Consider the following 15430-nt stretch of genomic DNA (forward strand, 5'->3'; position numbering starts at 1 on the left):
TTTTTGTTTTTATTTTAGATTTTCATTAACTGTATTTTTTAATATTTTCATTATTACTGTGGAGGCATCACCATGGGGATTGAAATGGCTTATTATAAACATTAGGGCAAACTACCATGAGCCAAATGCTCCCTATGAGAAATCTTAATTTCATAAAATTACACAGTAAAAATCATGGTTGTTAATTGAATTGCTAGAAGTTAAACTCAAATATAATAGACTCACAGAAAATAATTTTCCAGGGAATATTTGTAAGAAGGACTTGGTCCATTCTATGTTCTCTCCATGAAATTAACAGAAATAAAATTCAATGGCTCTTATAAAGGGCATTTGATAATTCCTGCCAGATTCTCTCTTCTGTGATATAAGTAGTAAAGATGAAAACCTAGATAAATTTGACCATTAAAACATGCAGACATAATAGGAACAAGAGTAGATCACTTGGCTCTTCACACCATTCAGTAAAAACATGGTTGATATGCCCGAAATCTTACCCCCATTTCTGCAGGAGTTCCCTATTGCTCTCATTTCCCTGGTCTATCAAACATGGTATACTTCCTCTTTAGATTCTCCTAATAATTTACTTCACATTCCTATTGGATAGAGAGTTACAGGTGTTCCCATGCTCTATTAAAAGAAGATAAGAAATAACAAGGGATGTAAGAATTTGGTCCCTTTTAACTTTGATCTCTTGTCTCAGCACTGCATTTCTTCCATGTTTAAAAATCTACCAACCCAAGTCATGAATGGTGTCTCTGACTGAGTATTCACAGTCCAATGGGACGAAGGATGCTAAACACTGACCAACACTGAGTGCAGCATTTTTCATTCCTATCTGCTTAGTCTTTATTGAAAGGCTGACACTTTATTCAGGACCACAATTCTAGTTTGCACATAGCTTGGTGAACGGGCAAAGTGCAATTCAATGAGATTAATTTCAATTCTGAAGACTGTGAAGACAACTTAATCTCTCTTCATCCAAATATGATATAAAAGTTGAACAGAATCAATCAGGCCAGATCTGAATTTAATTAAGTTATAAATTTGGCATGTTTTGAAGTCTCATTTTAAGAAAGAATTATGAACAAAACAAATCAGTGGTTCTGTATTTCAGCCAGGAATTTCGATTGCAACACCACGATGCAATAATGTGGCATCAGAATTTTCCAAAGCTTTGTCTGAAATGGTTCTAAAATAAATCCTGTCAAATTAATATTCATACATAAGCATATTCTATGTGACATATTACTATTTGAAATTTTAAACAATCCTAATATTACTAGATGAACTTGCACTGTGACTGAATGCTAAAGAGAAAACAAATATTGAGTAGTAAGTTCACTGATGAACCCTGTGTCAATGACCACTGATAAAATGCGGACTCTAGAGCTTGGGCTTCAGTAACTCTCCTCTGCTCACTCCCCCTATGTGATCCTGCACATGTTGAAATCTGCAAAAACAAGACAACTAATCTGCCTTGAACCCTACCCCCCAAAGCTCCATTGGCAATTGCAACGCCAGGTGCACCACAAGGTCACTAGCTTTGATCCCCGAGTTAGGGTAATGAGGGTGATCCAATTCACTTCAATGTTCCTAGACAACAAATGGGAAGAATCAGCCATGGGTTTCTGTTTACACTCCAGCGACATCTGTCACTGCTTCATGTTTGTGGATGGAAGGTAAGAGTAAAGTTCAACATGTATACAACATCTACTCCATGCAAAAAAAGCATGCTTATTAATACTTATAGTCCAGCTTCACCTAGTGGCTGGCTGGTTGGGGGAGATGACAACAAGCTGCCAACACCTTTGGATTGATATTGCAACAATACTCATTATATTAAAGAGGTCGGGAAATGTGGAGAAAAATTCAACGAATAAATATGAACATATTGTTTAATTTTTAATTTAAAAACACAAATCGTACTAGTGACATTTTAAGCTTTAATTCTTGAGGAATTTGTAGAAACTATGAATAACTTTCTACCTTCATTAAATATTGTCAACATCATTTGCATCTGAAGCCTTGGGATTACTCAAATTCCTGTTGCTTTGTTATCAATTGACAAACTCACAGAAACAGTAAATCACACCTATTCTAGGAAACTAGCTAGCTATATATGGAGCCTGTACTAGACAGGATATGTGATCAAGTGACAATTTCCACCAACTTCTGACTCCTCCCAATTTCCCTCCAGTTGACTTTGACTTGTGGGTTCCCACAGAACTAGGTCATCCATTACTTTATATTAAGAAAATATATAACACATTATTGAAATCACAAGAAAGCTCAGAAGCTGAATGTTTCGCTCCAGCTAATCACAACTAAGTGACATGGAGGCTAATGGAGTGAATGATCCTGCTGTGGAAAAGAAGGAGGAGAGGGCAAAGTGGGACAATAAGTTACAATATGTCCTGAGCTGTGTTGGATTTGCAGTGGGTCTGGGGAATGTGTGGAGATTCCCGTATTTCTGTCAGACCTACGGAGGAGGTAAGTCAACGTCACAGATAGATCTCATACATATGCCTGTGGTTTACCTTCACAATGCTTTCTGCTATCTGTAGTTCTTTATTTTGAAAGTCACTGAGCTTTAAGCATATGAAATAATAGCAACATAGTAGAGGCTGGGAAGTGTTTAAAATAAGTAGTTTTATAGCTGCGGAGAAGTAATTTGTCAAAAAAAAATCAATAGAACTTATTCGATTTCTATTCCCATCACTTGCAGTGATTTGTGAGTTGATTAGTGAAATAATCAAAACTAAAATTAATCCTTTCTCTTAAGAAACACCTATCATTCTTGTAATATGAGAACATGATTCAGTTATTTTTGTCCATGACTTATAATTTCCTCAAATATTTTCCACTTTGGTCAGGCACTATCATATGAAACCAAGGCATTATTGTCTTAACTAGTCATGAAGTACAGAAAGAGGCCTTTCAGCAGAGCTTGCACATGCCAATCAAGTCGTCTATTTGACTAAATTAGTCAGCTCCATCATGGGTACCAGCCTCTGTAGTATCCAAGACAGCTTCAAGGAGCTGTGCCTCAGGAAAGCGTTGTCCATCATTAAGGACCCCCACCACCCAGGCATGCCCCCTTGTCATTATTACCCTCATGGAGGAGGTACGGAAGCCTGAAGGCACACACTCAGCAATTTAGAAACAGCTTCTTCCTCTCTGCCATCCAATTTCTAAATGGACATTGAACCCTTGAACAATAGCTCACTACTTTTTAAAACATTTATTTTCTGTTTTTTCACTACTTATTTTAATTATTTAATATACATATATATACCGTAATTCTTTTAAAAAATATTTATCATATATTGCATTGTACTGCTGCTACAAGGTTAACAGAGTTCATGACATATACCAGTGATATTAAGCCTGATTCTGAACTTTTTCTCACCCCATTTCCCTGCATTTAGCCCATATGTTGCTCAACCTTTCCTAATCATGTACCTGTCCAAATATATTTTAGACTTTGTAATTGCACTTAGCTCTACCACATCCTCTTGTCGCTTGTTTCATATACCTGCTACCCTCTGTGAGATAAAGTTGCCCCTCAGATATCTTTTCAGTCTTTAGACACCTCTACCCTGGGAGAAAAACGGTAACCAATCATCTTATCAATGGCCCTCTTGATTTTATAAATGTCTATAAGGTCACCCCTCAGCCTCCTATGCTTCAGAGATCAGTTGATACATAACTACCAACTTTTTATCAATTACAGAATCAGCATAATGAATGGGAAATAGAGTGATTGGCTAGCTAGTGAGTTGGGACCACTGTCGCTGAATATCTGGGGAGCTAAGTTAACAGGTTTTGAATCCATGAATATGTTGGTCTATCTCTGATGATATAGTCTTCTTCACTACCTTCTGCCTTACTACAAAATGGGAAAAGTACAAAAAGTACTGGAAATAGTCTGGTCAGGCAGCACATGTCGAGAGAGAAACAGGGACAACGCTTCAGGTTGATGATGTTTTGGTAGAACTGGAGAAGTGAGAGACTGAACATGTTTCAAGTTAGAGAGAGGAGGAGTAGAGAGAGTGGAGGAAACGTCTGCGATTGAGAGGGGACAATGACAGCCCAGGTGGTGAAATGGCTTTCAATGATAGGTCTGGGATAAGGAAGAGTGCACTTGTAAGTTACAGCAGAACTGTTTTGAGGAATGGAACTGGAGGAAGCAGATGGAAGACAGTAGAGAAAGGAAAAACATGTCCAGTAACCATGAAATGCCAAGCATAATTGAGTAAGTCTGAAATTGAAGAGAATATTCAGTCGATAAGACGTCATTGGTGGATGATATGACTGAGTTAATGTTATAATTACAACATTGCTGAATTTCTGACTTAATGTTAGATATGACCAGTTTTGACACAACTAGAAATGGCTGATCATCAGTATTCAATACTGAAACCGAAGATCTGCAATGTGCCAAGCAGCTGTTTCTTGAGTTTACACTGAGCTTCAGTAGGAGGTCAAAATTTATGATACCAATAGAGAAAGTAATAGATCATTTACTTTGACTTTCAAATAGCTTTTGACAAGATACCTCACAAGAGGTTAATAACCAATATTCAAGAGTTATGGATTCAGAGTAAAGTGTGTGAAAGGGTGAAGAATTGACTCAAAAACAGAAACTAATGGGAGGATCATTTTCACACCTAGAAGATGTTAAAAGTGGGGTTCTGCAGTGATCAGTTTTGGGGCTGCTGCTATTTTTAATTTAATTTAAGGATTTGGATAAGCACATAACAAATAAACCATTAAAGCTTGCAGATAATGCAAAATTAGTGGACAGGCTGATAACATACAGGCAGCTGAATCAATACAGTTAGATCTAAACAAAATCCAGATGTGGGCAGGTAAATAACAGATGAAATTCAATGCAAGTACTGTAAAATATTACACAGAGGAAGTAGAAATATTCGATATAAATAAACAATGGGGGGTGTCTTGAGTCGGAAAGTGCACTGTATGAGAAGGATTTGGGCATTCTGGTAGACTCGTCACTATCAACACCTAGACAATGCACAGAAGTGATTAGGAAGTGAATAGAATGTTGGGATAGACAGGAGTGCAGTGTTAATTTTTTAGGTGCCAGAGCTGACAAAATGCTTGCCATTTTGCGTCGAGCGGGCAGCGGAGTCCGTGGAAGCAGAGTCCTGGGCTTTGGCTAAGTGGGCTTCTGCATAAGGGGATTCGGTAAGCCTGTGTGATTGCTCGCTGAGGGGAAGAAGGTAAGGTCGCTAGGTGCTTTTTAGACTTATTCTATTAATCCAGTTCAGGTATGGGGGAGACAGTCAGAGCAGTGGTGTGCTCCGTATGCAGTATGTGGGAGGTCAGGGTCAACACAGTCATCACTGATGACCACACCTGCAAAAGGTGCGTCCAGCTGCAGCTCCTATCAGACCGAGTTAGGGAGTTGGAGCAGGAGCTGGATGAACTACGGATCATTCGGGAGGTGGAGGCAGAGATAGATAGGAGTTATCAGGAGGTAGTCACACCAAAAAACCAAGAAGTAGGCAGATGGGTGACGGTCCAGAGAGGCAGGGGGAGCAGGCAGAGAGAGCAGAGCACCCCTGCGGCCATTCCCATTAACAATAAGTATACTGTACTGGATACTGTTGATGGGGATGACCTACCAGGAATGAGTTGTAGTGGTCCTGCCTCTGGCACAGAGGTTGAACCCTCAACTAGAAAGGGGAGGAGGGAAGAGAAGAGAGCGATAGTTTTAGGGGACTCTATAGTTAAGGGGGCAGATAGGAGATTTTGTGGGGCAGATCAGGAGTCTCGGATGGTATGTTGCCTCCCTGGTGCCAGGGTCCGGGACATCTCAGATCGGGTGCAGGCTATTCTTGAGAGTGAGGGCATGAACCCAGATGTAGTGGTCCATGTACGGACCAATGATGTAGGTAAGGTGAGTGAGGGGGTCCTGCTTAGAGAGTTCAGGGAGTTAGGAGTGAAGCTGAAAGGCAGGACCTCCAGGGTGACAATCTCGGGATTGCTACCTGTGCCACGTGCGAGTGAGGTGAAGAATAGAATGATTATGCACATTAATACGAGGCTGAGAGCATGGTGCAGGAAGGAAGGGTTCAGGTTTTTGGATAATTGGTCTTTGCTCCAGGGACATTGGGATTTGTTTCGAAGGGATGGTCTACATCTGAACCGGAGGGGTACTAACATTCTTGCAGGAGTATTTGCCAGTGATGCTCGGGGGGGTTTAAACTAGATGTGCAGGGGGCAGGGATTCAGATCCAGAGGGTTGGTCAGAAGGTGCATGGGTTAAATGTGTACAAGGTTTGGGTGATCTTGAGAAGGTCATCAAAATTCAGGGTGCAATTTGCCCGATGGAAGTTCAAGGAGCTGGGTTAGGTACAGTAGACAGTGTTTTAAGCAAAGAGAGGAGGAATGGGCTAAGAATTCTATACTTGAATGCGCGTAGTGTCAGAAATAAGACAGATGAGCTTGAAGCTCAGATGAAAATGGGGAACTACGATATTGTTGGGATAACGGAGACATGGCTGCAAGGGGATCAGGCCTGGGAATTGAGTGTACCAGGGTATACGTGCTATCGTAGAGACAGAAATATGGGAAGAGGGGGTGGGGTGGCCCTGTTGGTGAGGAATGAGATTCAGTCCTTAGCAAGAGGTGACTTGGGAACAGGGGAAGTAGAGTCTGTATGGATTGAGCTGAGGAACAGTAAGGGTAAGAAGACCCTAATGGGTGTTGTGTACAGGCCCCCAAACAGTAGCGTGGATATTGGGTACAAGTTGATTAGGGAGTTAACATTGGCATGTGCTAAAGGTAATACAGTCGTTATGGGAGATTTCAACATGCAGGTGGACTGGGAGAATCAGGTAGGTGCTGGACCCCAGGATAGGGAGTTTGTGGAGTGTCTAAGGGATGTATTTTTGGAACAGCTTGTGCTTGAGCCAACCAGGAACGAGGCTATTTTGGACTTGGTGATGTGTAATGAACAGGAATTGATAAGTGATCTTGAAGTAAAGGAGCCATTAGGAAGTAGTGATCATTACATGATAAGTTTTTATCTACAATTTGAGAGGGATAGGGGCAGATCAGAGGTGTCAGTGTTGCAATTAAATAAAGGAGACTACGGAGCCATGAGGGATGAGCTGGCCAAAGTTAAATGGGCAGATGCCCTGGCAGGAAAGACAGTGGATCAGCAGTGGCAGATATTCTTGGGCATAATACAAAAGATGCAAATGCAGTTCATTCCAATGAGAAGGAAGGATTCAAAGAGGGGGAAGGGGCCACAGTGGTTGACAAAGGAAGTCAGAGATTGTATAGCATTAAAGAAAAAGAAGTATGACAGGGCTAAGATGAGTGGGAATACAGATGATTGGGAAAGTTTTAAGGAACAGCAGATCTTAACTAAAAAAGCAATACGGAGAGAAAAAATCAGGTATGAGCTCAGTCTAGCCAGGAATATAAAAGGGGATAGCAAAAGCTTTTTTAGCTATGTGAAGAGAAAGAAGATAGTTAAGAACAATGTTGGCCCCTTGAAGAATGAATTGGGAGAAATTGTTATGGGAAACAGGGAAATGGCAACAGAATTTAATGCATACTTTAGATCTGTCTTCACCAGGGAGGACACAAGCAATCTCCCAGATGTATGGATGGGCCAGGGTCATAAGATATCAGAGGAATTGAGACAGATTGACATTAGGAAAGAAACTGTGATGAGTAGACTGGTAGGACTGAAGGCTAATAAATCCCCGGGTCCAGATGGTCTGCATCCGAGGGTTCTAAAAGAGGTGGCTCAGGAAATTGCGGATGCATTGGTAATCATTTTCCAATGTTCCTTAGATTCAGGATCAGTTCCTGAAGATTGGAGAGTGGCTAATGTTGTCCCACTTTTCAAGAAGGGAGGGAAGGAGAAAACGGAGAACTATCGCCCTGTTAGCCTAAAGTCAGTCGTGGGGAAGATGCTTGAGTCCATTATTAAGGACGAAATAGTGGCACATCTAGATGGCAGAAATAGGATTAGGCCGAGCCAGCATGGATTTACCAAGGGCAAATCATGCTTGACTAATCTGTTCGAGTTTTTTGAGGGTGTAACAAGGATGTTAGACGAGGGTAAGCCAGTAGATGTTGTGTACCTAGATTTTCAGAAGGCATTCGATAAGGTGCCACATAGGAGATTGGTGAGTAAAATCAGAGCTCATGGCATTGGGGGCAGGGTTTCAACATGGATAGAAAACTGGTTGGCAGATAGAAAGCAAAGGGTAGCAGTGAATGGGTGTTTCTCAGACTGGCTGGAGGTGACTAGTGGGGTACCACAGGGCTCTGTATTGGGACCACAGTTCTTTACGATTTATGTCAATGATTTAGATGAGGGCATTGAAAACTATATCAGCAAGTTTGCTGACGATACTAAACTGGGTGGCAGTGTGACATGCGAAGAGGACGTTAGGAGAATACAGGGAGACTTGGATAGGCTGAGTGAGTGGGCAGATACTTGGCAGATGTCATTCAATGTGAATAAATGTGAAGTTATCCACTTTGGAAGCTGGAACAAGAGGGCAGAGTATTGTCTGAACTGTGTCGAGTTAGGTAAGGGAGAAATGCAAAGAGACCTAGGAGTCCTAGTTCACCAGTCAATGAAGGTGAATGGGCAAGTGCAACAGGCAGTGAAGAGGGCAAATGGAATGTTGGCCTTTATTACAAGGAGAATTGAGTTCAAGAGCAAGGATGTCCTTTTGCATTTGTACAGGGCTCTGGTGAGACCACACCTGGAATATTGTGTACAGTTTTGGTCTCCAGGTTTAAGGAAGGACATTCTGGCAATTGAGGAAGTGCAGCGTAGATTCACTAGGTTGATTCCTGGGATGGCAGGGCTGTCTTACGCAGAGAGATTGGAGAGATTGGGCTTGTATACGCTGGAATTGAGGAGATTGAGAGGGGATCTGATTGAAACGTTTAAGATAATTAAAGGATTTGATAGGATTGAGGCAGGAAATATGTTCCAGATGTTGGGAGAGTCCAGTACCAGAGGGCATGGATTGAGAATAAGAGGTCAGTTATTTAAAACAGAGTTGAGGAAGAGCTTCTTCTCCCAGAGAGTTGTGGAGGTGTGGAATGCACTGCCTCGGAAGACGGTGGAGGCCAATTCTCTGGATGCTTTCAAGAAGGAGCTGGATAGATATCTGATGGATAGGGGAATCAAGGGATATGGGGACAAGGCAGGGACTGGGTATTGATAGTGAATGATCAGCCATGATCTCAGAATGGCGGTGCAGACTCGAGGGGCTGAATGGTCTACTTCTGCACCTATTGTCTATTGTCTATTTCCTATATCCTCTCTCTATATATGTCACACCCAACTTGTGTACCTGCTCATTTCATGTACTGGGCAAATTCCTTGACCCATTCATGTAATAAGCAGGTACACAAATCATATTATATATATGATTTGTATATTCATATATACAATTACTATATATACTGTTAATACATATATATGAATAGGACTTCTTATAATGTCAAGCACCAAAGCAAGATGAAAAAAATGTATGAATTCCAGGGCTCCACTGAAATATAGTGATAGTTAAGACATTAACAAGATTATAGTCTATCACTACATTTCAGTGTATAACTGGTACAATAAAACATATAATAATTTAATAATATGACAAAGTATTGCATGGTTGCACACATTAATTACCATAAAATATAATTATCAAGCAAGTAAAGAAAATGATGGTAATCATGTATCTTACCAATTTTTTTTAAATTTTTTGTTATTAGTTTTTCAAAACATTTTACAAATTAAAAACCCCAAATCCCAATGAGGAACATTAAAACAGTGCAAAATTAAGCATACAATAACCATATGTTACAAAGGAAGAGAATTTAGCAAAAAAAAAAGCACCTGAATTAAAGACAAGTAAGCTTAGTGTCCTCCCCAAGCCCCACAACACAAGAAAAAACAACAGCAACTCCAGACCAACCACAACACAATATAGAGAGTATAAGTCAGGACAGCCAAGCTCCCAGACTGTGAATACACTCAGCAACAGAGGGTAATAATGCCTTCTACCAGAAAAAAAAGGAGCTGAAAGCAAGGGACCGAAAAGAAAAAAAACCCTAGTCAAGAGGAAGGTTATGAAAGTACTCGATAAAAGGTCCCCAGACCTTAAGGAACCTTAGATCCGAATTGAGAACTGAATAATGAATTTTTTCGAGGTCCAAATAGGCCATGATGTCATTAAGCCATTGAGCATGAGTGGGCGGGGCAGCATCTCTCCACCTGAGGAGGATCAAGCGTCTAGCCAGAAGAGAGGCAAAGGATAATATTCGGCATTTGTTCGGACCCAGACATAAATCTGTCTCGCCCCAGAAACCGAACAGAGCAATTAAGGGGTTTGGTTCTAGGTGCTGATTCAGAATACACAATAACGTAGTGAAGACATCTTTCCAGAATTTCTCCAAGCTAGGACAGAACCAGTACATATGGATGAGAGAGGCCACGCCCCTCTTGCATTTATCACAGAGCGGACTAACGCTAGGGTAGAATCGAGATAGTTTAGATTTAGACATATGGACTCTATGAACAATCTTAAACTGTAAAAGGCAGTGGTGAGCACAAAGAGAGGTTGAGTTAACCGATTTGAGAACTGAATCCCAGCTCTCCTCAGATAAGGAGATATTTTAATCCTGCTCCCAGGCCATTTTGATTTTATCCATGGGGGTCCGTCGTAAGGCCGCTAGTTTATCTTGGATGATTGATATTAAGCCTTTACCTAGTGGATTCATGGAAAGAAATAGGTCCATAGCATTTTTCGCAGGCATTTCAGGGAAGTTAGGAATTAAAGGAGCAATAAAGTGTCGGATTTGGAGATATCTGAAAAAATGAGCATTGGGCAGATTGAACTTAACAGAGAGCTGTTGGAAAGAAGTGAAGCGATTCAATGAAAAGATCTTCAAAATGTCTAATGCCCTTCCTATACCAAACCTGGAATGCTGAATCGTATGTAGTAGGTAAAAAAAGGTGATTATGAGCAATAGGGCTGGAAACGGAAAACCCCTGGAAACCATAGCATTTCCTGATCTGAGCCCATATACGCAAAGTGTGTCTAACAAGAGGATTAGCTATTGATCTGGGCAGACTACTAGGGAGTGCAGAGCCAAGAAGTGCAGAGATAGGTAATTCTTTGGTGGAGCTCAGCTCCATCGCCACCCAGTTAGGGCACTTGAGTTGGCCATGGAAGAAAGATCAGAAGGTAGCACAACGTATATTAGCTGCCCAATAATATAAACGAAAGTTAGGTAAAGCCATGCCACCCTCTTTTTTAGATTTTTGGAGATGGATTTTATTAATTCGAGAGCGCTTATTCTGCCACAGATATGACAAAATAATAGAGTCTAAGGAATCAAAAAAGGATTTAGGAATAAAAATTGGGATAGATTGAAATAGGTATAAAAATTTGGGGAGAACATACATTTTAACAACATTAATACAACCTACCAAAGACATAGATAGAAGTGATCTTACCAATTTAAAAGTAATTACCTACTTACCAAATGCCACCAATGAGAAGTTTCACAATAATTTCCACAAAGGGTCAGGCGTAATATGTGTTCAGGGGTCTAAAGCAACTCTTGTCCTGGTGTCATCTGATGACCTGTGGTACCGCAGCCATGATGTGACATATGACTCAGGATTCCACCGAACTGGAGAAGGTCTGTGTAGTTTAACCACATAAGTGCTGGTACATGATTTATGAGAATTCTAGAGCGTGTTGTTGTTATTATCAGGTTCATGTGACTGAATCCTCTCTCACCCTCAGCAGCACCAATAGGAGTAACTTGTGAGCAGCTCAGTAATGGGTGTAAATCTTGGGGGATGCTGCGTCCGCGATCCTCCACCTAATCTCTGAAGGCATTTATTACAGAGGAGGAAGAAAGCTTAAACCTCTCACCGAGAGATGATATTGCAGCTTCTCCATAATTAGGCAGTATTTCAGCAGGCCAGTTATCTTTATCGAGGACACACATTTCATTTCGCAGGGATTTATACATACTTTGAGGTTTAGAAGTTTGAGAACCTTTCAAGGGTGTTGCTGTGAACATACCATGCTGCAAACTGTTTATAAGATGAGTAAGAAACTGTAGATAATTAATGGAGACAATCTTGTTGTTCCTTGTTAAGGTAACTTCTCCAAACTTAACCCTTTTCAACTGCGTCTTGAGCTTCTAGAGTTTTTGTACCAGCTCGCTCTTTCAGTCCATGCAGTGATCTTATGCTCTGTTGGATCAGCTTGTCTGTATAAACAATCCTAGTAGTGCAATCCTGTAAATACTCTGACAGTAAACCAAGTTCATGCAACGTGTCATATGTTAGAGCAAAGTCCAACAGAAACTGTTCTGAAGAGGGTCTTTTCAACAGACCTTCATGGGTTTTTCTGTCTCTCCCAGATCTGGTTTCATCCTTCATTGCTTTTCAAACTGAAAACACAGTGCTTCATAATTTTGCCACACTGCTGAAACTGTCCAAACGAGCTAGCTACCCACCTTGTGCCCAGACCACGGCCTATTTTGCACATTTATTGTTCTAGTTGAGAGGCACATTCAGACAGTTCCTTTTGATTTAGAGGTGATCTACTGTAAACAGAGTACAATTTGTCCATAAGTGATTGAAAATGATTTATTCCATGAAATTCTCTCACCGAATCACCTACTGCAAGTTCTATCTGTGATTAAGTCAGTGCAAAATTATCACATCAGGGTAATGTTCCTTGAGAATTGTAGCAAGACCAAATTTGACACCAAGCATTACACTTGCCCCTTCACTAGCAAATGCTGCAAGGTTCTGTTTCAAGTAAGTCATCAAACCCATGGTTATTGAGACAGTTCAATAGATGCTTAGCAATTGTTGCAGCTTTCTGATCAGGCAGTTCCATTAGATCTAAAAACATTAAATGAGGATCACCTTCCTTATCACTTCCACATTTCAAATAAACTATTAGGGTGGTCTTAATGCTCAGGCTTGTTGATTCATCAACGAGAACAGAAGATTTGCCATTTATCTGTTTAATAGGCTGGCAAATTTTCTTTTTCATATTAATGGCTATGTGATTAATTATCTCTGTAGCACTAGTGCAGGTATGGAGTCAAATTACAATGTCAATACCATTTGTTTTTGAAGTTCCTTTAAGCCAAAGTGATCAGAGTATGGTCTGTCATTCTGAGCTAAATAATATGCAGAACGGAAAATTGAACAAGTTGCCTTTAGATGTGAAGCATTCATGGTGTCACATAATGTTCCAAGAGCATCTTCACTAGCTATATTTTCAATACTTAGAGCAGCAGAGTGAGCTTTTGATAGTTTGTGATCAACAATTTTTTGTCTGAGAGACTTCAAGCGTGTGCTTCGATCAGCTCCATAATAGGATACTTGTACGTCTGCCATGCCGATTCTCCTGTGATCCTTAAGTTCTTGAGGCTGTAGCACTTTACGTAGCTAGCCAGCCATCTCTTACTAGCCTTAACCTCCTTCCTCTTGCTCTCCTCAACCCCCTCACAGTAGTGCTCATGGAGGCTGTGCTTTTTCACGCATTATTTTGCCATCGACAGGGATATGCTTCTGTAACATGTCCTCTAGCCACACTCTTAATGCTTTTTCAGTCTTCACAAGCACTTTATCACAAACCAGAGAGACCATTTTTGCTATTGTAGGGGTAGCACGAATGAATTTCAAGATTTTCCATGAACTTCAGATTCTTTCTGCTTTATTGGGCGAATGCTCGATTCGTTCTTACTGACCTTACGGCCTACTTCGGCAAGCAACATGCCACTTTTCAAAAGATCTAAGTCTTTTATTTTCTTGGCAAACAATGCTCAAACAACGAGTGCTAGAGAGGGACTGAGGATCTGTGAAATGGCGGGGAGGCTACAGCAGGGTATGCTGGGAGGAGGAATTTCACAAACCACTCACAGCTCCAGGATTTCACCAAAAATGATGAAATATCCTAATATCATTAGTGGTATTTTCCCCACCAGCCGCCAGCCCCTCTCCCCAACCCCTGCTTCTGTAAAATTCCCTCTATTGAATATGTGGCCGCTTTTAAATTCCCCACTTGTTTATTTTGACTTTTTTTAACAGAGGTGCCAGAGCAGTGTTCCGGTGAGCTCCGGCAGCACTTACCCCTGGGGATATACAACGCACACAGTGGAATTCAAGTCTAGAGACATTTTCCTTGAGCTGTATGATGCACTTGTGAGGCTACACCTTGAGTACTGCGTACAACTTTGTCTCCAGATTTTGTGAGGGATGTGAAGGCACTGGAGAGAGTTTGGAACAGGGCAATGAGACTCATTCCATGTCTGCAGGGTATTGGTCATGAAGAAAGGTTGTAATAATGAAATCGCTTTAGCTTAAGTAAATGTAGAATGAGAGGAGACATGGTAGAAGTGTTCAAAATCATTCAGGCTCTAAGGTGGATGCCAGCTTCTACTTCAAAGTTAACCCAGCAACGAGGACATGGGGCCTTAGGTGGAGACTGGATGAAGGGACATTTCAAACTAACATTGGGAAACGTTTCTTTACACAGCAAGTTGTAGACACATGGAATGAACTAGTGGTGTAGTTAAGAGTAGTACCTCAGGGTCATTCAAATCTAACCTCAATGGTTATTTCAACACACTATGTGATTAGGAATTTGGTAAGCTTTGTTACACTAAATGGCCTGTCCTTGTCAAAAACTTTCTAAAGTCTAATGACAAAGCCAAAGAGCTCAGAGTGGAAGTGGGATGGACAGTTAAATGGATAGGTGGCTGGCATTCACAGCTTTGATTTGCTTTTCCATTGCCAACATAAGAATGGTCTGAACAATCCACAAACCCATGAACAACAACCTCACTATCACAAACAAGAGAAAGTCTGCAGATGCTGGAAGTCCAAGCAATACACAAAAAAACGCTGGAGGAACTCAGCAGGCCGGGCAGCATCTATGAGAAAAAGTACAGTCAGTGTTTCTGGCTGAAACTCTTCGGCAGGACTGGAGAGAAAAGCTGAGGTGTAGATTTGAAAGGTGGGACCCATACTAGTGTCCTCACTATTACATTTTCCACTATTTGTATATTCTTATAATTTATACCAACTTTACATCTATGCATACTGCTGTCACAAAACAATACATTTCACATTATTTAAGTCTGTGATAATAAATCTAATTCTGATTCTGATATTTAAGGTTTCCATTTAAAACTAAGTATGCCTTAACAAACCTTTCCCAAGAATGCTGTGCTTAAAAGGAGTCAACTTTTGGCGAAGCTTCCTCATCATGTGCAGTTACTAACTTGTCTCTAGATTTTATAAACACATTCTGTTCAAAGTGAAACACTGATCATATGTACTTGCCTGAAAATGTCTGTCAAGACTTTCCTCTCAAGACCTAAA

At 40.7% G+C, this 15430-nt stretch overlaps 1 protein-coding gene across 4 annotated transcripts in view; it reads left to right on the plus strand.

Moving 5' to 3' along the window:
• The first annotated feature begins 2216 nt into the window (after nt 1-2216).
• LOC132378399 (sodium-dependent neutral amino acid transporter B(0)AT3-like) overlaps nt 2217-15430 on the plus strand; it is a 52096-nt gene continuing 38882 nt past the window's right edge. For 2 of the 4 annotated variants that reach the window (XM_059945287.1, XM_059945288.1), the window contains exon 1: nt 2220-2490. In XM_059945287.1, coding sequence (XP_059801270.1) covers nt 2334-2490 — 157 coding nt within the window. In that variant the 5' untranslated portion in view covers nt 2220-2333. Of the gene's footprint in view, nt 2491-15430 lie in introns of all 4 variants that reach the window. The other 2 variants (XM_059945289.1, XM_059945286.1) reach the window with 2 other exon arrangements.

Source organism: Hypanus sabinus, chromosome 20, assembly GCF_030144855.1.
Source record: "Hypanus sabinus isolate sHypSab1 chromosome 20, sHypSab1.hap1, whole genome shotgun sequence".
Lineage (NCBI taxonomy): Eukaryota > Metazoa > Chordata > Chondrichthyes > Myliobatiformes > Dasyatidae > Hypanus > Hypanus sabinus.